Below are 21,725 nucleotides of genomic sequence, written 5' to 3' on the forward strand. Positions count from 1 at the left end.
TTAAACGGCTACAGGCTCCCAGGGAGGAGGGGGGGCACATGTGAATCTGCAGCGGAACATGCCATGAACAGATGTACACTGGGTAAATGACATTTTCCGTTCAATGGCATGTGTAGCTGCAGATACACATGTTATGCATAGACTACAAAGCAGTAATCCTCCCCTAAGCGGTGGTCAGCCTGTAGGAGTTGAAGTTGTCTGACATATTGTTCATAGTACAGCCTGTCCTACTGTGGCCTGTTGTGTTGCTAACACATCTACACAGTAATGCTTGGTAAATGTATGAGGTGTCGACCAAGTGGCTGCTTTACAAATTTCTGTCATTGGTTATTTCCTAGAAATGCCATTGTTGCTCCTTTTTTCCTAGTGGAATGTGCCTTTGGCGTAATTAGCAGTTGTCTTTTAGCCTTTAGGTAACAAGTTTGGATACATTTCACTATCCACATGGCTATGCCTTGTTTTGATATAGGATTACCAGTATGGGGCTTTTGGCATGCGCCGAACAATTGTTTAGTTTTACGAAATGATTTTGGTCTGTCGATGTAATACATTAAAGCTCTCTTAATATCTAATGTATGTAGTGCTCTTTCTGCCACTGTGTCTGGCTGTGGGAAGAAGACTGGGAGTTCCACTGTTTGGTTTAAATGAAACGGTGAGATGACTTTAGGTAGAAATTTAGGAATTGTGCGAAGTACAACCTTATGTTTGTGTACTTGTATAAATGGTTGTTGAATAGTGAATGCTTGTATTTCACTAACTCTTCGTAATGAAGTGGTTGCTATAAGAAATGCTACTTTCCAAGTTAAGAATTGAATCTGACAAGAGTGCTTGGGTTCAAAGGTTGGACCCATGAGTCGTGTAAGTACAATGTTAAGATTCCGTGAGGGTACTGGTGGCGTTCTTGGAGGTATGATTCGTTTTAGACCCTCCATGAAAGCTTTAATGACTGGCACTCTAAATAGAGATTTGGTATGTTTATTTTGCAAATAAACAGAAATTGCTGTGAGATGTATTTTGATGGATGAAAAAGCTAAATTTGCTTTTTGTAGGTGGAGTAAATAACTTACGATGTCTTGTATGGACGCATCCAAGGGTGTTATGTGTTTTGCTTGACAGTAAAAAAAACAAATCTTTTCCATTTGTTAGCATAACACTGCCTGGTAGTAGGTTTTCTTGCCTGTTTAATGACTTCCATACATTCTGGTGGAAGATTTAGATACCCAAAAGATTTCAGGAGCTAGAATGCCAGATTGAGCTTCGCTGGATTGGGGTGTCTGATCTGCTGTTTGTTTTGCCTCAGCAGGTCTGGTCTGGTCTGTGTGGGAGTTTGACGTGTGGTACTATGGACAGGTCTAGCAGTGCGGTGTACCATGGCTGGCGTGCCCACATTGGTGCTATAAGTATGAGTTTGAGTTTGTTTTGATGCAGTTTGTTGACCAAAAATGGAATGAGCGGGAGAAGGGGGAAAGTGTAAGCAAATATCCCTGACCAGTTGATCAATAGAGCATTCCCCTTGGATAGAGGGTGTGGGTACCTGGACGCAAAGTTTAGGCATTTTGCGTTGTGTTTGGTGGCGAACAGATCTATGTCTGCTGTCCCCCACTGACGAAAGTATTTGTGAAGTACTTGGTGGTGAATTTCCCACTCGTTAGTAAACGTAAGTGGTGTCGACCAAGTAGCTGCTTTACATATTTCAGCCATTGGTATGTTTGCTAAAAAAGCCATTGTAGCACATTTTTTCCTTGTGGAATGTGCTTTAGGAGTAACTAAGAGCCGTCTTTTGGCTTTAACGTAGCATGTCTGGATGCATCTTACAATCCATCTTGCTAATCCTGGTTTTGAAATAGGGTTATCAGTATTAGGTTTTTGAAAGGCTACAAATAGCGGTTTAGTTTTCCTGAATGGTTTTGTTCTATCTATATACTACATTAGTGCTCTTTTAATGTCTAATGCATGTAGAGCTCTTTCTGACACAGAATCTGGCTGTGGGAAGAAGACTGGTAGTTCCACCGTTTGATTAATATGAAAAGGTGATACCACTTTTGATAGAAATGTAGGGTTAGTTCGTAGTACAGCTTTATGTTTGTGTACTTGTATGAACGGTTCTTCAATAGTGAAAGCTTGAATTTCACTGACTCTTCGTAACAATGTAATTGTGACTAGGAAGGCAACCTTCCATGTTAAGAATCGCATTTGACATGAACGCATAGGTTCAAATGGTGCTCCCATAAGTCTGGTAAGCAATATGTTTAAATTCCAAGAAGGAACTGGAGGTGTTCTGGGTGGACTGATGCGTTTTAAGCATTCCATGAATGCTTTGATAACAGGAACTCTAAATAAAGAGCTGTGCTGTACATTTTGCAAATATGGGAAAATTGCAGTAAGATGTATTTTTATGGAAGAGAATGCTAAATTAGATCTTTGTAAATGAAGTAAATAGCATACAATATCTTGTATTGATGCTGTAAGAGGGGCAAACTATTTAGATTGATGGGAATATACAAATCATTTCAATTTGTTAGCATAGCACTGTCTAGTAGTGGGTTTTCTTGCTTGCTTAATCACTTCCATACATTCTGATGCTAGTTGTAAATACCCAAATTCTATGACCTCTTGAGCCAAATCGCCAGATTGGGTGTGTTGGGACTTGGGTGCCTGATCTGCCCTTTGTTTTGTCTCAACAGGTCTTGTCTGTATGGGAGCTTGGAGTGTAATACTACTGACGTGCCCCCGTTGGTGCTATGAGTATCTTAGTGTGTTTTGATGCAATTTGTTGACTAGAAATGGAATGAGTGGGGGGGGGGGGGGGGGGGGGGTTGGGAAGCATAAGCAAATATCCCTGACCAATTGATCCACAGAGCATTGCCCTTAGATAAGGGATGTGGGTGTCTGGATGCGAAGTTTTGGCATTTTGCGTTTTTGCTTGTGGCGAACAGATCTGTTTGGTGTTGCCCATTGTTGAAAGTATTTTTGAAGTACTGAGGGTGAATCTCCCACTCATGTGTTTGTTGATGATTTCTGCTGACAACATCTGCCAATTGGTTGTGTATTCCTGGAATGTATTGTGCTACCAGGTGAATTTGGTTGTGTATTGCCCATTCACAAATTGTTTTAGCTAGGAGGGAGAGTTGGGACGAATGTGTCCCTCCCTGCTTGTTTAGGTAACACATGGTGGTCCATGTTGTCTGTTTTGATCAGGACATTCTTGTGAGTGAGAAGAGGCTGAAAAGCTTTGAGTGCTAGGAAGACAGCTAAGTGATTTATGTGTAGCTATTTGATTTATGTTGGGCATCCCATTGTCCTTTGATGTTGTGATTGTTGAGGTGAGCTCCCCAGCCAATCATTGATGCATCTGTTGTAATTATGATCTGAGGCACAGGGTCTTGAAATGGCCGCCCTTTGTTTAAATTTGTTGAAATCCACCACTGAAGAGACATATATGTTTGGCGGTCAATCAACACTAGATCTTGAAGTTAACCCTGTGCTAGTGACCATTGTTGTGCAAGGCACTGTTGTAAGGGCCGCATGTATAGTCTTGCATGTGTAACAGTTGCAATACATGATGCCATCATTCCAAACATTTTCATGACCAATCTGACAGTGTACTGTTGACCTGTCTGTATCTGTGCAATTATATTTTGGAATGCTTGCAATTTTCTTCAAGATGATCTAGGGAAAGGCAAAGATTACAGATGAGGTGTTGGTCTGTATAATCGAGGACAGAATCGTAATGGAGTCCGATCCATGAGGCTTCCACTAGGTCGGCCCGACCAGGCCAGAGTTGGGTGTGCGCGCGCTCCGAAGGGCGAGTAGAGATGTCTGTTCTAACGGTACCGAAGTGTTGATAGAAGACATAACGCGATTGATACAATACCGTTGAAAAATTAAGCGTTTTCAACGTTTTCTGAATCAAACTATCGGAGCGAAAGGAAACAAGTCCGAACCCGAAGGCGGAAAGAAAACAATCTAACATGGAGCTGATGCCCATCCGCAATGGAGCCGAAGAGGAGGAGTCACTCATCCTGTGACTCGAAAACACTTTTTCGAAGAAAAACAACTTGTAATACTCCGAGGCCGACTCTAGATGGCAGAAGTATATGCACGGCATGTGTATCTGCAGCTACACATGCCACTGAACATATATATGTATATGGAAAATGTCACTTACCCAGTGTACATCTCTTCATGGCATGAGACGCTGTAGATTCACATGCTGTACATTATCCTGCCATCTAGTGTTGGGCTCGGAGTGTTACAAGTTGTTTTTCTTCGAAGAAGTCTTTTCGAGTCACAAGACCGAGGGGCTCCTCCCTTTCGGCTCCATTGCGCATGGGCGTCGACTCCATCTTAGATTGTTTTCCCCGCAGAGGGTGAGGTAGGAGTTGTGAGTATACTAGATGTGCCCATGAAATGGAGTGTATATATGTATGTACATAGTGTGTATCAAAAGAATATTTATTTACAAATTTACAATTTTCATTCAACTAATAATGGCTACAGGCTCTCGGGGAGGTGGGAGGGCGCAAGTGAATCTGCAGCGTCTCCTGCCACGAACAGATGTACACTGGGTAAGTGACATTTTCCGTTCGATGGCATGTGTAGCTGCAGATACACATGCTGTGCATAGACTAATAAGCAGTAATCTCCCCAAAAAGCGGTGGCTTAGCCAGTAGGAGTTGAAGTTGTTTGAAATAATGTTCTTAACACAGCCTGTCCTACTGTGGCTTGTTGTGTTACTAACACATCTACACAGTAATGCTTACTGAATTTATGAGGCGTAGACCAGGTGGCTGCCTTACAAATTTCTGTCATAGGTGTATTCCCAAGAAAAGCCATTGTGGCGCCTTTCTTCCTAGTGGAATGTGCTCTTGGTGCAATAGGTAAATCTCTTTTTGCCTTAATATAGCAAGTTTGAATACATTTAACTATCCATCTGGCGATGCCTTGTTTGGATATAGAATTACCTGCATGAGGTTTTTGGAAGGCTACAAACAACTGTTTTGTTTTACGAAAATGTTTTGTTCTGTCAATGTAATACATTAGTGCTCTTTTTATGTCTAATGTATGCAAGGCTCTTTCGGCTACTGAGTCTGGTTGCGGAAAGAAGACAGGGAGTTCCACCGTTTGGTGTAGGTGGAATGGTGATATGACATTTGGTACGAAATTGGGATTTGTACGTAGAACCACTTTATGTTTATGTATTTTTATAAAGGGTTCTTGAATAGTAAATGCTTGTATCTCACTTACTCTTTTAAGTGATGTGATAGCTATTAGAAAGGCTACTTTCCAAGTTAAGTATTGTATTTCACAAGAGTGCATGGGTTCGAATGGTGGTCCCATGAGTCGTGTTAATACAATGTTAAGGTTTCACGAAGGTACTGGTGTCTTGTCTTGTTGTAGGTTTTCTAGCTTGTTTAATGACCTCCATACACTCTTGTGTAAGGTTTAAATGTCAGAATTCTAAGACTTCAGGAGCCAGATTGCTAGATTGAGCGATGCTGGATTGGGGTGTCTGATCTGTTTGTGTTGTGTTAACAGATCTGGTATGTTTGGTAATTTGATGTGAGGTACAACTGATAAGTCCAACAGTGTTGTGTACCACTGTTGGCGAGCCCAGGTTGGAGCTATGAGTATTAATTTGAGTTTGTTTTGACTTAGTTTGTTGACCAGAAAAGGAATGAGTGGGAGAGGAGGAAAAGCGTAAGCAAATATCCCTGACTAACTGATCCATAGTGCATTGCCCTTGGATTGAGGGTGTGGGTACCTGGATGTGAAGTTTTGGCATTTTGCTTTTTCTTTTGTTGCGAAGAAGTCTATGTTTGGTGTATCCCAGCGGAGGAAGTGATCCTGTAGGATCTGGGGATGAATTTCCCATTCGTGAGTTTGCTGGTGATCTCGACTGAGATTGTCGGCTAACTGGTTCTGTATGCCTGGTATGTATTGTGCTATCAGGCGAATGTGATTGTGAATTACCCAATGCCAAATCTTTTGTGCTAAGAGACACAGTTGTGACGAGTGTGTCCCCCCTTGTTTGTTGAGATAATATATGGTTGTCATGTTGTCTGTTTTGGCAAGAATGTGTTTGCGGGCTACCAGTGGTTGAAATGCTTTTCATGCTAGAAACACTGCTAGCAGTTCCAAATGATTTACGTGAAGTTGTTTTTGTTGATTGTCCCATTGACCCTGTATGCTGTGCTTGTTGAGGTGAGCTCCCCACCCTATCATGGAAGCATCTGTTGTGATAAAAGCTTGAGGCACTAGGTCTTGGAATGGCAGCCCTTTGTTTAAATTTATAGGGTTCCACCATTGAAGCGAGAAGTGTGTTTGGCGGTCTATCAACACTAGATCTTGAAGTTGACCCTGTGCTTGTGTCCATTGTTTTGCTAGGCACTGTTGTAAGGGCCGCATGTGTAATCTTGCATTTCGGACAATGGCTATGCATGAAGACATCATGCCTAGAAGTTTCATTACAAACCTTACTGGGTAGTGTTGGTTTGACTGTATGCTTGATGTTATATTTTGGAACGCTTGGACCCTTTGTGGGCTTGGAGTGGCAATTGCCCTTTGTGTGTTGAGTGTTGCTCCCAAGTATTGTTGTATTTGGGATGGTTGCAGATGTGATTTCTGGTAATTTATAGAGAACCCTGGTTTGTGTAGAATTTCTATGAAATATTGCGTGTGAAGAAGACACTGTTGTTGAGTGTTGGTTTTTATTAGCCAGTCGTCTAAATATGGGAATATGTGCATGTGCTGTCTCCTTATGTGAGCAGCTACTACTGCTAGGCATTTTGTGAATACCCTTGGGGCTGTTGTTATACCGAACGGTAACACTTTGAATTGATAGTGCACGCCGTGTATCACAAACCGTAAGAATTTTCTGTGAGAAGGATGGATGGGTATGTGAAAGTACGCATCCTTGAGATCCAATGTTGCCCTACTTTAGTTTTAAAAGTGAATTCTGTGTTCAAAGACGAATAACTGACCTCAACAAGCACAGATATGACGTATTAGGCTGTTAAACCCAACATCTGGGGGGCTGCGAGGGGTGACCAGATCGTAAACTCCTAATTAGTAACAAGCATTGGTAATGGAAAGTTTAGTCCAGCTTACACGATTCCCAACTTCTTATGGTCAGGAATGCACAAAGTGTGAGCTTCACGTCCGATGAGAGAAACTCCAGGACGCTACAACCGCCAAGCCTTGTCTCTGCCCAGACTTATAACAACAGACAAAGGTCTTTTTGAGGGGGAAGTTAATCACAGTTGGGGTGGTGAGAGTCACAGAGCAGAAGGGGTCATGTCCAACATGGTGCTCAGCTAACAGAAAGACAGACACAACAAACCTTAAACTCTGACTACACAGGGACTTGAGGCGCTTGCAGTGGTATAAGCCCCGTGGCAGCACGCACCAGCCGTTGGCCTGGGACAATTCCAACCCCAGCAACACCGCATTACTTGTACTCACTTGTACAAACGCCAGCAACGGTCTGTGACAACAGATCAGTTCCACTGGAATGCAGCACTGCAACACTCGTACTCACTTGTATCCCCAAGGCTGTTCAGCAGCAGCTGCTCCCTCCCACATTGTCTCAAACTCACAGAGTCCCAAGGGGCATGTAGCAGCATGGGAGGAGGTGGGATGGACGTATGCTGCTGACATGCAAACAATAACACCAGCCGCAATCAAAGTAAAAAAAAAAAATAATAATTGTCCTACAAAACAAAAACAGATAAACAGCCGATGCGCAAGGATACAGTACTTAAGTTGCTCTGTGGGAAGAAACGAAAGACAAAAAAGAGGGACAAAGAGTAAGGATTGACCACTAGCAAGCAAGAATTTCTAAAGGACACTGAAAAACAAATGAGAAGCAGTAGGCAGGGTTTAAGCCCACAAAGAAGTATATACTAAAGTATATACAAAAGGTCTTGAAAGCTTGCCATAAAAGAGGTCGTTTTGTGTGCTGTACTGTCAGGACAAGTAAAGTACATGCCCTGGCTGTGTCATATGTTGCACCCTGCCTTTAGGGTTCAACAGGCCTGTCAGTAGGGTGGCGTACACACGTCCTGGGAAATGGGCTAGTAGTGCACGACTGCTCTACCAGCCTGCAGTGGCAGACTAGGCAACTTGTCTTACCTTAGGGGACCTCCAAGGAGGCACAATCAGTGCTGCTGAAAACCCTGTGGTACCCCTCTAACTTATATGCCCTGGGTACCAGGATACAATTTACCAGGGACTTACAGGTAAGTGAACCATTTCCAGTTGGGTATAGCCAATTCGACAACCACTTTTGGTTTAGGGCACTAGCACAGAGGTCTGGTTAGCAGGTATCAGTGCGCTCTGAGTAGAAAAAACAGCAGCATCTGGTGACCATACAAAAGGAGGCATTTTCTTACAAATATGAATTGGTCTATACTATGTTCATAAAGAAAACCATTGTACAGAGCAGCTAAATTGTTGGCTTGGGGTACCTTGGAGAACCCAGGATCCCTATATATCCCTGCAACAAGAAGGGTCTAGTGGACGTAATGGTATATTGCTTTTGTAAATCAGCCATGGAAACAATAACTTAAAGTTGAAAATATAGCCACAAAAGTATATTTTATTACAACTCATTTTGAATATTTCTTTTTTTTTTAAACAGTTAGTTTCTCAGGGAGAACCTTGAGGGTTCTACATATATCAGCCCTTGCTAAATTCGGAATTTTGTTTACTTTTGAGAAACCTATAGCTTTCCAGGATCACTCATATGTTTCAGAAAGTGGGAGGGGGAAAGATGGCCTACCAGTTATGGGGTTAAAGGGATGTGTACACATGTCAATTTGCATGAGGTTACATATAAAGTTGAGAGTACTTATACAATGTGCAGGCATTGCAGCAAGCCACAAGTCAGCAAGACAAAATAATTTACTACGTGCCTATGCTAACTACCCTGAGTACGATGATTACCCAGTGCTTCCAAAATCGTACAGGCAATAACAAAAGGGATATGTTAAAAATAAGGTCAATCATGTTACATGTTACTTGAGTAAAGTAGGTTTTGCTGATCCGTTTGCATTTTGCTGCTTTATGTTATCAGGGCAGACTGATGTTTGCAATAACTGGTTGTCTTGATGGAGCATGGCTGTGTCATTTGTAATTCTTAAGTGTGGATGGCTCTCTATTGGAGAATAACCTTGTGTCCTACCATATAAACAATGTCAGAGAGTGTCACAATTTTTGCTTTGTGATGTTTAGGGCTCTTTTGTTCTTGTCTGGAGTGTTTGATTCCTGTGTGAATATCTGACGGATCAGTCAGTACTCTTCTCATGCTCCTTCTCTTGTTTGGGTCAATTAGCCCTGTGTACCTTTGTGTTTGGTATTTCCGGACCCACTGCTGCTCTTTTGACAGCTATAACGACCCTGTGTCAGATGCCCCAATGTCTTCCAGCCTCCTGGAGTCATTTATCTCGGAAGTTCCCAAATTACAGTATTCTTAATTGTTGCTTCCCTACTGTTTAGAGACCTGTTTCCAGGTTCTCTCTAATCATATATACAATTATTTTACTTTCCTCAGGAGGGAAGGGATGGATTAATGTCAAGAAATATGTAACACAATGGAAAGCTACACACCAAGCGAGGAATAAATCAGCTGCAAAATAGAGTGGCTCATCTGTTTGGCAGATAGGGATATGCCTGGACACAGTGGGAAAGGGATTATTCTTTTCAGCACGGGATAACCGGTTGTCTGTGAAAAGTAGCTGGAAGCTCAACTATCTGTGCTGGAAAAATGGATCAGCTAGCTGATTAAGGGCTACAAATGCTATCGATAACAATGATGTCCTCTGCCTAATCTGAGAAAAGAATAAAACCAGCAGAGTATGGGATAGCTCTGCAATTTGATAGAAATAAATAACTGCTCTACTCCATGCACACAATGTTCAAATAATCCCTGTGAACGCTGGACTCTGAAGATTTGTGTTTGTATTTATAAAGTGCGTTAAACCAACAAAGGCGCCAAAGACCTAGAGCAGAAGAGGAGAAACCAAAATGCCCCTTAAAAGGCAAACACCCAGGAGCTGTCCTGCTGACTATAATGCTAGCTGAGAACAGCCAAGGTTTTAACCATCCTGCGAAACAACATAAATGTTTCCACCCCACTGATATCAATACAGAACATATTCCAGAGCCTGGCTACATCCATGGTGAACGCCCCCCTAAATCGATCCTTCCGGAAATATGGTATGCTTACCATCATTTTATCCGCAGAACTTAATGACCTACTGAGCCGTACCAGGTAAGAATGGACCTAAGGTATTTGGGGCATAGCTGATGGAAAGCTTTAAACATCAAGCATAAGGCCTTGAAATTAACTCACTTCCTTATTGGGGGCCAGTGGAGGGCCCTCAAGCCCTCCCTCACTGAGTGGCTCTTGGGAAGTCCAAGAACTAGTGTAAGGAAATGCCTCCTTGGCATGGTTACCCCATGACTTTTTGCCTTTGCTGATGCTATGTTTTGAATTGAAAGTGTGCTGAGGCCTGCTAACCAGGCCCCAGCACCAGTGTTCTTTCCCTAACCTGTACTTTTGTTTTCACAATTTGCCCACCCTGGCATCCAGGTAAGTCCCTTGTAACTGGTACCCCTGGTACCAAGGGCCCTAATGCAAGGGAAGGTCTCTAAGGGCTGCAGCATATCTTATGCCACCCTGGGGACCCCTCACTCAGCACAGACACACTGCTTGCCAGCTTGTGTGTGCTGGTGAGGACAAAACGAGTAAGTCGACATGGCACTCCCCTCAGGGTGCCATGCCAACCTCACACTGCCTATGCAGTATAGATAAGTCACCCCTCTAGCAGGCCTTACAGCCCTAAGGCAGGGTGCACTATACCATTGGTGAGGGCACCAGTGCATGAGCACTGTGCCCCTACAGTGTCTAAGCAAAACCTTAGACATTGTAAGTGCAGGGTAGCCATAAGAGTATATGGTCAGGGAGTCTGTCAAACACGGACTCCACAGCACCATAATGGCTACACTGAAAACTGGGAAGTTTGGTATCAAACTTCTCAGCACAATAAATGCACACTGATTCCAGTGTACATTTTATTGTAAAACACACCCCAGAGGGCACCTTAGAGGTGCCCCCTGAAACCTTAACCAACTACCCGTGTAGGCTGACTGGTTTTAGCAGCCTGCCACACTCGAGACATGTTGCTGGCCACATGTGGAGAGTGCCTTTGTCACTCTGTGGCTAGTAACAAAGCGTGCACTGGGTGGAGATGCTATCACCTCCCCCAGGCAGGAGCTGTAACACCTGGCGGTGAGCCTCAAAGGCTCACCCCCTTTGTTCCAGCACCACAGGGCACTCCAGCTAGTGGAGTTGCCCGCCCCCTCCGGCCACGGCCCCACTTTTGGCAGCAAGGCTGGAGGAAATAATGAGAATAACAAGGAGGAGTCACTGGCCCGTCAGGACAGCCCCTAAGGTGTCCTGAGCTGAGGTGACTAACTTTTAGAAATCCTCCATCTTGCAGATGGAGGATTCCCCCAATAGGGATAGGAATGTGACCCCCTCCCCTTGGGAGGAGGCACAAAGAGGGTGTACCCACCCTCAGGGCTAGTAGCCATTGGTTACTGACCCCCCAGACCTAAACACGCCCTTAAATTTAGTATTTAAGGGCTCCCCAGAACCTAGGAACTCAGATTCCTGCAACCTAAGAAGAAGAGGACTGCTGAGCTGAAAAACCCTGCAGAGAAAACAGAGACACCAACTGCCTTGGCCCCAGCTCTACCGGCCTGTCTCCCCCCTTCGGAAGAAAACTGCTCTAGAGACGCTTTCCTCAGAGGACTGCCCTGCTCTAAAAGGACCAAGAAACTCCCGAGAACAGCGGCCCTGTTCACCCAAGACTGCAACTTTGTTTCTAAAGGAGCAACTTAAAGGCAACAGCGTTTCCCGCCAGAAGCGTGAGACTTGCAACCCTGCACCCGGCGACCCCGACTCGACTGGTGGAGAAACAACACTTCAGGGAGGACCCTCCGGCGACTCAGAGACTGAGTAACCAAAGTTGTCCCCCTGAGCCCTCACAGTGACGCCTGCAGAGGGAATCCCGAGGCTCCCCCTGACCGCGACTGCCTGACTCTAAGATCCAGAAAGCCTGGAAAAGACCCTGCACCCGCAGCCCCCAGGACCTGAAGGATCGGAACTCCAGTGCAGGAGTGACCCCCAGGAGGCCCTCTCCCTTGCCCAGGTGGTGGCTACCCAGAGGAGGCCCCCCCCCCCCTTGCCTGCCTGCATCGCTGAAGAGACCCCTTGGTCTCCCATTGATTCCTATTACAAACCTGACGTGTGTTTGCACACTGCACCCGGCCGCCCCAGTGCTGCTGAGGGTGTACTTCCTGTGCTAACTTGTGTCCCCCCCGGTGCCCTACAAAACCCCCCTGGTCTGCCCTCCGAAGACGCAGGTACTTACCTGCTGGCAGACTGGAACCGGGGCACCCCCTTCTCCATTGAAGCCTATTCGTTTTTGGCACCACTTTGAACTCTGCACCTGACCGGCCCTGAGCTGCTGGTGTGGTAACTTTGGGGTTGCTCTGAACCCCCAACGGTGGGCTACCTTGGACCCAAACTTGAACCCCGTAGGTGGTTTACTTACCTACAAAAACTAACAAATACTTACCTCCCCCAGGAACTGTTGAAAATTGCACTGTCTAGTTTTAAAATAGCTATATGTGTTTTATTTGAAAAGAATATATGCTATTGTGATTATTCAAAGTTCCTAAAGTACTTACCTGCAATACCTTTCATGCAAAGTATTACATGTAGAATTTGAACCTGTGGTTCTTAAAATAAACTAAGGAAAGAAAATGTCACTTACCCAGTGTACATCTGTTCGTGGCATTAGTCGCTGCAGATTCACATGCTGTGCATAGTCCGCCGTCTGGTGTTGGGTCGGAGTGTTACAAGTTGTTTTTCTTCGAAGAAGTCTTTTCGAGTCACGAGACCGACGGACTCCTCCTACTTTGGTTCCATTGCGCATGGGCGTCGACTCCATGTTAGATTGTTTTCCCCGCAGAGGGTGAGGTAGGAGTTGTGTATGTTAGTAATAGTGCCCATACAATGGAATGAATAAGTATGTACAAAATGAAGGTTAAAGTAATATATTTACAAATGTACAAATGTTGAAGATTACTTCCAAACGGATACAGGCTCCCGGGGAGGCGGGTGGGCGCATGTGAATCTGCAGCGACTAATGCCACGAACAGATGTACACTGGGTAAGTGACATTTTCCGTTCGGTGGCATGTGTAGCTGCAGATACACATGTTGTGCATAGACTAGTAAGCAGTTATCTCCCCAAAAGCGGTGGTTCAGCCTGTAGGAGTGGAAGTAGTTTGAAATAAAGTTCTTAGTACAGCTTGACCTACTGTGGCTTGTTGTGCAGATAACACGTCTACACAGTAGTGCTTAGTAAATGTGTGAGGCGTAGACCAAGTTGCTGCCTTACATATTTCGTTCATTGGAATATTTCCTAGAAAGGCCATGGTAGCACCTTTCTTTCTGGTTGAGTGTGCCTTTGGTGTAATAGGCAGCTGTCTCTTTGCTTTAAGATAGCAGGTTTGGATGCACCTAACTATCCATCTAGCTATACCTTGTTTTGATATTGGATTTCCTGTATGAGGTTTTTGAAATGCAAAAAATAGTTGTTTTGTTTTCCTAATTAGTTTTGTTCTGTCAATGTAGTACATTAGTGCTCTTTTTGATGTCTAATGTATGTAGTGCTCTTTCAGCTATTGAGTCTGGCTGTGGAAAGAACACTGGCAATTCTACTGTTGGATTTAAGTGGAACGGTGAGATGACCTTTGGTAAGAATTTTGGGTTGGTTCTTAGAACTACCTTATTTTTGTGTATTTGAATAAATGGTTCTTGTATAGTAAATGCCTGAATTTCACTTACTCTTCTTAGAGATGTAACGGCAATGAGAAATGCAACTTTCCACGTTAGATATTGCATTTCGCAAGAATGCATGGGTTCGAAAGGTGGACCCACGAGTCTTAAGACAATATTGAGGTTCCATGAAGGAACAGGTGGTGTCCTTGGTGGTATAATTCTTTTTAGGCCTTCCATAAATGCTTTAATGACAGGTATTCTAAATAGGGAAGTTGAATGAGTAATTTGCAGGTATGCAGATATTGCTGCAAGATATATCTTTATGGAAGAGAAAGCTAGATTTGACTTTTGCAAATGTAGTAAATACCCTACAACATCTTTTGGAGATGCATGCAATGGTTGAACTTGATTATTATGGCAGTAGCAAACAAATCTTTTCCATTTACTTGCATAGCAGTGTCTAGTGGATGGCCTTCTAGCTTGTCTTATGACCTCCATACATTCCTGCGTGAGGTTTAAGTGTCCAAATTCTAGGATTTCAGGAGCCAAATTGCTAGATTCAGCGATGCTGGGTTTGGATGCCTGATTTGTTGCTTGTGTTGTGTTAACAGATCTGGCCTGTTGGGTAGTTTGACATGAGGTACTACTGACAGGTCTAGTAGTGTTGTATACCAAGGTTGTCTTGCCCATGTTGGTGCTATTAGAATGAGTTTGAGTTTGTTTTGACTCAATCTGTTTACTAGATATGGAAGGAGAGGGAGAGGGGGAAAAGCGTATGCAAATATCCCTGACCAATTCATCCATAGAGCATTGCCTTGAGATTGCCGTTGTGGGTACCTGGATGCGAAGTTTTGGCATTTTGCGTTTTCTTTTGGTGCAAACAGATCTATTTGAGGTGTTCCCCAAATTTGGAAGTAAGTGTTCAGGATTTGGGTGTGAATCTCTCATTCGTGGACCTGTTGGTGATCCCGAGAGAGACTGTCTGCTAGCTGGTTCTGGATCCCTGGAATAAACTGTGCTATTAGGCGAATGTGGTTGTGAATTGTCCAATGCCATATTTTTTGTGTTAGGAGACACAACTGTGTTGAGTGTGTCCCCCTCTGTTTGTTTAAATAATACATTGTTGTCATGTTGTCTGTTTTGACCAGAATGTATTTGTGGGTTATTATGGGTTGGAATGCTTTCAACGCTAGAAATACTGCTAACAATTCGAGGTGATTGATATGAAACTTTCTTTGATGTACGTCCCATTGTCCTTGTATGCTTCGTTGATTGAGGTGTGCCCCCCACCCTGTCATGGAAGCATCTGTTGTTATCACGTTTTGTGGCACTGGGTCTTGGAAAGGCCACCCTTTGTTTAAATTTGTACTGTTCCACCATAGAAGCGAGATATATGTTTGGCGGTCTATCAACACCAGACCTAGAAGTTGACCCTGTGCGTGTGACCATTGTGATGCTAGGCACTGTTGTAAAGGCCTCATGTGCAATCTTGCGTTTGGGACAATGGCTATGCATGAGGACATCATGCCTAGGAGTTTTAATACCATCTTTGCATGTACTTTTTGTGTTGGATACATAGCTTGTATCACCTTGTGAAAATTGTGAACCCTTTGTGGACTTGGAGTGGCTATCCCCTTTGTTGTGTTGATTGTCGCTCCTAAGTATTGCTGTGTTTGACACGGCAGAATGTGTGACTTTGCATAGTTGATGGAGAAACCCAGTTTGCAAAGGGTTTGTATAACATAATCTGTGTGGTGTGAACACTTTGTTAGCGAGTTGGTTTTTATTAACCAATCGTCTAGGTACGGGAACACGTGTATTTGCTGCCTTCTGATATGTGCAGCTACTACTGCTAGACATTTCGTAAAGACTCTTGGCGCGGTTGTTATTCCGAATGGCAACACTTTGAATTGGTAGTGTATTCCTTTGAATACGAACCGTAGGTATTTCCTGTGCGAGGGATGTATCGGTATATGGAAATACGCGTCTTTTAGATCTAAGGTTGTCATGTAGTCCTGCTGTTTCAGTAGTGGTATTACGTCTTGTAACGTGACCATGTGAAAGTGTTCTGATTTGATGAAGGTGTTTAATGTTCTGAGCTCTAATATCGGTCTCAGAGTTTTGTCCTTTTTTGGTATTAGAAAGTACAGTGAGTAAACTCCTGTGTTCTTTTGTGGACCTGGTACTAATTCTATTGCGTCTTTTTGCAGTAATGCTTGAACTTCTAGTTGTAGAAGGTCTAAATGCTGTTTTGACATATTTTGTGTTTTCGGTGGGACGTTTGGAGGGAGTTGGAGAAATTCTATGCAATAACCATGTTGGATAATTGCTAAGACCCAAGTGTCTGTTGTTATCTCCTCCCAAGATTTGTAGAACTGGCTTAGTCTTCCCCCCACTGGTGTTGTGTGAAGGGGTTGAGTGACTTGTGAGTCACTGCTTGTTTTGAGGGGTTTTGGGCCCTTTAAATTTTCCCCGGTTTCTTGGGAATTGGCCCCCTCTGTATTGGCCCCGAAAGCCTCCCCTTTGATACTCTCCCTGGTAGGTAGACGGTGTTGTTTGTGAGGTGCTGGCTTGTGTGGCTTGACCTCGAAACCCTCCTCTGAAAGTAGTTTTGCGAAATGTGCCAAATGTGCCTCTGCCCTGCGGGGAATAGAGTGCGCCCATGGCTTTAGCCGTGTCAGTGTCTTTCTTTAATTTTTCAATTGCAGTGTCCACTTCTGGTCCAAACAATTGTTGTTCATTGAACGGCATATTGAGCACTGCTTGTTGTATCTCAGGTTTGAAGCCGGATGTGCGCAGCCATGCGTGCCTCCTTATCGTTACATCAGTAGTTATAGTTCTTGCAGCTGTATCTGCTGCATCCATAGAAGAACGGATTTGGTTGTTGGATATGTTTTGTCCCTCTTCAACCACTTGTTTTGCCCGTTTTTGGAATTCTTTGGGGAGGTGCTCGATGAGATGCTGCATCTCGTCCCAATGGGCTCTGACATATCGCGCTAGGAGTGCCTGCGAGTTGGCGATGCGCCACTGATTTGCAGCTTGTACTGCAACCCTTTTCCCGGCTGCATCAAACTTTCGGCTCTCCTTGTCTGGAGGTGGTGCGTCGCCTGATGTGTGCGAGTTGGCTCTTTTACGAGCTGCTCCTACGACAACTGAATCTGGTGTCAGTTGTGATGTAATAAAAGCAGGGTCTGTGGGTGGTGCCTTGTATTTCTTCTCCACCCTTGGGGTTATTGCTCTGCTTTTAACTGGCTCCTTAAAGATTTGTTTAGCGTGCCTTAGCATTCCCGGGAGCATAGGAAGGCTTTGATAATTGCTATGGGTGGAGGACAGGGTGTTAAAAAGGAAGTCATCCTCCATAGGCTCTGAATGTAGCGATACGTTATGAAACTCTGCTGCCCTAGCTACCACCTGAGCATACGCTGTACTGTCCTCAGGTGGTGAGGGCTTAGTGGGGTACGACTCAGGGCTATTGTCCGATACTGGGGCGTCATAGAGATCCCATGCGTCCTGGTCATCTTGGCTCATGGTGGTATGAGCTGGTGATTGTGACGGAGTCTGTGCCGGTGATATATGAGTTGCCGGTGGTGGAGAGGGTGGTGGAGTTACCTTCTTTACCACTTTTGCTTGTGGTGTTTTTTCTTGTTGTTGGAAATCTAGTTTCCTTTTTCTTCTGATTGGGGGAAGGGTGCTGATCTTCCCTGTACCACTTTGTATAAAGATCCGCTTTTGCGTGTGATCTACAGCGGTTGTTTGTAATTCCTCCTCAAATCTGTGTTTTTGAAGTTGGGAGGACAGTGATTGTTCCTCTGAGTAGGAACTTGCTTTCGGTTCGGTTGCTGGGCGTTTTGGCACCGAAACCGTGTCTTTTGTTGTTTTCGGCTCCGAAGAGATTTTCCTCTTTTTCGGTGTCGTACCTTCTTGGCGTCGACCATCTTCGGTGCCGCTATCTCTGTGCCGAGCGGCTTCGGTGCCGCTGTCTCGGTGTCGACCCTTTTCTGCGGCACTTTCTCGGTCCCGAGATTGCTGCGTGCCTGTGTCTCGAACTGAGTCGGACGATCTCGGCACCAGCTCGCCCTTTTTCGGTGCCGATGGACGGTCACCTACTTTATGGGTTGAGCCATGGTCTGTCGGCAGTGGCGTCCCCTGGGCTTTGTCTGTTTTTCTGTGTGATGCTTGTTTCGACGTCTTACTCACGGTTTCTTCTACGTCGAATTCTTCGGAATCCGATTCGTGGATGGAGAATGTTTCTTCTTCTCCCTCTTCCTCGAACCGTTGTTGTCCTGTCGGCGTGGACGCCATCTGCAACCTTCTGGCTCTTCGGTCTCGGAGCGTTTTTCTCGACTGAAACGCTCGACAGGCCTCACACGTCTCTTCTTTGTGCTCGGGTGACAGGCACAAGTTACAGACCAAATGTTGGTCTGTATAGGGATATTTACTGTGGCATTTAGGACAGAATCGGAACAGGGTCCGTTCCATCAGTCTCGATGTTGCACGCGGTCGGGCCGACCAGGCCCCGACGGGGGATCGAAATTACCCCGAAGGGCTACCGGAGCTCTTCAAGATTCGGTGTCGATTCTAATCTAACCCGATACCGAACGAAACAATACCGACGAATTTTCCGTTGATTCTGACTAACTTTCCGACCCGAAACACGGAGCGAAAAGGAACACGTCCGAACCCGATGGCGGAAAAAAAACAATCTAACATGGAGTCGACGCCCATGCGCAATGGAACCAAAGTAGGAGGAGTCCCTCAGTCTCGTGACTCGAAAAGACTTCTTCAAAGAAAAACAACTTGTAACACTCCGACCCAACACCAGACGGCGGACTATGCACAACATGTGTATCTGCAGCTACACATGCCACCGAACAGATATTTTTCTATACAAAAACCTATTGGCCTGGAATTGTCTCTGAGTGTGTGTTCCTCATTTGTTGCCTGTGTGAATGTACAACAAATGCTTAACACTACTCCTTGGATAAGCCTACTGCTCGACCACACTACCACAAAATAGAGCATTAGTATTATCTCTTTTTACCACTATCTTACCTTTGAAATAATGCATACAGAGCCAACTTCCTACAACTAGGCACACTGCCAAGTTCTGAATCAGTTGAAGTTTGTTTACTGAGTACTGCTGAATTTAGGTACACTACATTACAGTAGTCCAGGCGTAAAGTAATGAGAGACAGCTACTGGCACCCTAAGTTGCCCTGGAATGAACAGAGATCTTTTGCAGCATCTTGAGTAACCAAAAACAAGTCCTCACTGTCTTGTTAACCTGGTGCTTAAAATGTCAGCACATTGTCAAAGACAACTCTCAGGGTCTTCGCCTCCTTTACAGGGACTGGCAGCTTTCCACAGGTCTCCAGCCACCAGCTATTATTCCAAATGTAGTTGTTGGCTCCAAAAATCAGAATTTCAGTTTTTCTCCATATATTTTGAGCCAATTTTGTTTCATCCCGATGCTACTCTTCTCCATGCATGACTTAAGACTAGCAGCAACCTCAGTCCAGTCCTTACCAACATGCACAACAATGTGCGTGTCATCAGCATAGGATGACACCTGAAATCCCCAAGACTGTTTCAGCTGTGCCAGTGGGGTGACGTAAAGGTTAAACAAAGTGGGGCTGAGAGAAGAGCCCTGCGATACGGCACAGAGCTACTGGAACGGGCATGCTCTAAAATTTCCACAGCTCACTATGCTAGACCTATTTGTTAGGAAGGACTCTAATAGCTGGAGCATCTTGTCCCTTAGATGAGCCTATCACAGCCTGCACACCAGCAAAGATGGAGAGATGGTGTCGAAGGATGCAGACAGATCCAACAATTACTACAATAGCTGCTCCTCCTTGATCTACCCGATACAGGATGTAATCCGTCGCAGTAATCAAAGCGGATTTTGTGCTGTGATTGCTCCTAAAGCCATCCTGTGAGGGATCGAAGCATTCAATCTCTTCAAGAAAGTGAACAAGCTCTTTATTTAGATGTTTCTTCAAAATTTTAGCTCGACCTGGCAGAAGCAAAATAGGTTGGAGAATTTTATAATTACTTTCCTCTCCATTAGGATTTTTCTTCACTATACTGACTATTGAATATACTGAATATTTACGATGTGTGGTATTTTGGGAAGAAACTTGCAACACGTGATAAATTTGATAGTACCTTTCATTCTCAGTAAGTAAAACAGCAAACACTTACCTTGGATAGCACCTTGGGGGTCCTTATAAAACCATTTTTGCTGGGCTTCTTGAGGCTGAGGGAGGGAGGAACCTTTTGTTCGGTATTCTTTGATTTTTGCTGCCAGCCTCTCATCATCTAGCGCACTGTCCTGCAGATATGCCACCATCTTCTCAGCCTGCTACAGTAAAAAAACATGAAAATTAAAACAGAGATGGCCAATACATTAAATTATGCATTTGGAGCAAGTCATACAGGTCAATCAAACTCAGAAGAAACTTAGGGCCTTGTTTGTCATTTGGTGGATGAGGGACCTTTATCAAGGAATGACGCCTCTCTTGTCTTCCCTTTAAAGCATGTATTGAGTGTAGGAAAGTTCCATCTTTCTAGCATAGTTACCTCACTTTTTGCCTGGTGTCATTGTGTTTAGACTGTACTTCACTGGGATCCTGCTAACCAGGATTCCAGTGACTGTGCTCTCTCCTCTAAATTTGGTTGCTGGTAAAGTTTTTACACCCACAACTGGCATACTGGTAAGTCCTTAGTACATTGCACTTAGATACCAAGGGCACTGGTACACCAGTGGTCTCCCATGGGCTGCAGAAAATATTGTGCCAACCATGGGAGCCCTTGCAACCTGTGTCTGCAGGTCTGCCTTTGCAGCATGTGTGAAATGGTGAATCCACCCTTTCACCACCTAACCTGGTCACTTCACTTAGACACTAAGTCACACCTCAGGCAGGCCCTTCAGCCCTAAGGCAGGGTGCAGGTACCTAAGTGTGAAGGTATCCCTGCATGAGCAGGGTGCCCCTACAGACCCCAGGCCACTTCCTGGACTCTGGAGGTGCGGGGAAGCCATCTTAAGGTGTGGAGCAGACACTGGTCAACACAAGTGGTCCAACTACATAATAGCTTCTCCGAACCTAGGCATGTTTGGTATCAAGCAATTACACTGATCCCAGTGTTAGTTGCATCATACCATGTTCTCTGGGGGTTCCTTAGAGGATCCCCCAGTTCTGCCTGTGCAGCCTTATGGGGTCTAGCTGCCAGCCTACACTGCTGCTGACTCCAGACACTGTTCTTCCCCCTGCTGGTGAGTCTGGCTCAGGCCGGAGAGGCAGAACAAAGGACTTCTAGCAAGGGAGAGGTGGAACCACCACCCCTGGTGTATTAGGTGTCTAAAGGCTGGGGTGGGGTGGCCTCTGAGCACCACCAGACTGCTTTGAAGGGCACATTTGGTGCCCTCCTTGCATAATCCGGTTTGCACCACTTCAGGAACCCCAAGTGCCCACTCAGAATACACAAAGGACAGGGGAGTGACCACCCCCCTGTTCAGCTCCTCACCTAGGGAAGTGCACACAGCTCTGCCAGGTGGCCACTTGATTCTGCCATCTTGGCAGAGGTCCCTGCGAACATCTGACTGGTTAGGCCAGGTAGATGATGTCCCTGACCCCCTCTGATAGGTGGATCACTTCAAAGAGTGACCAACTCCCTTTTTGGGTTACTTAAGGGCTCCCCCGTGGGTGGGTCCTCAGATTCATCAAGCGACTCTCCAAGGAACTCTCTGCAAGGCATCTTGTCCTCCTGACCTCTAAAACCACGAATGGTCTGCACTGGAACCAAAACACGTTTGCTTCTGGCAGGAAGGTTCCAATTCCAACATTGTTTCTCCAGGCTCTGCAACA

General features: G+C 44.9%; 1 protein-coding gene across 3 annotated transcripts in view; it reads right to left on the minus strand.

The window, feature by feature from the left end:
• Positions 1-21,725, minus strand: part of GIGYF2 (GRB10 interacting GYF protein 2) — a 1,376,329-nt gene that overhangs the window by 695,408 nt on the left and 659,196 nt on the right. For all 3 annotated transcript variants that reach the window (XM_069213782.1, XM_069213784.1, XM_069213783.1), the window contains exon 14: positions 20,062-20,221. In XM_069213782.1, coding sequence (XP_069069883.1) covers positions 20,062-20,221 — 160 coding nt within the window. The remainder of the gene's footprint in view (positions 1-20,061; positions 20,222-21,725) is intronic.

The sequence above is a fragment of the Pleurodeles waltl genome, chromosome 11 (assembly GCF_031143425.1).
Source record: "Pleurodeles waltl isolate 20211129_DDA chromosome 11, aPleWal1.hap1.20221129, whole genome shotgun sequence".
Lineage (NCBI taxonomy): Eukaryota > Metazoa > Chordata > Amphibia > Caudata > Salamandridae > Pleurodeles > Pleurodeles waltl.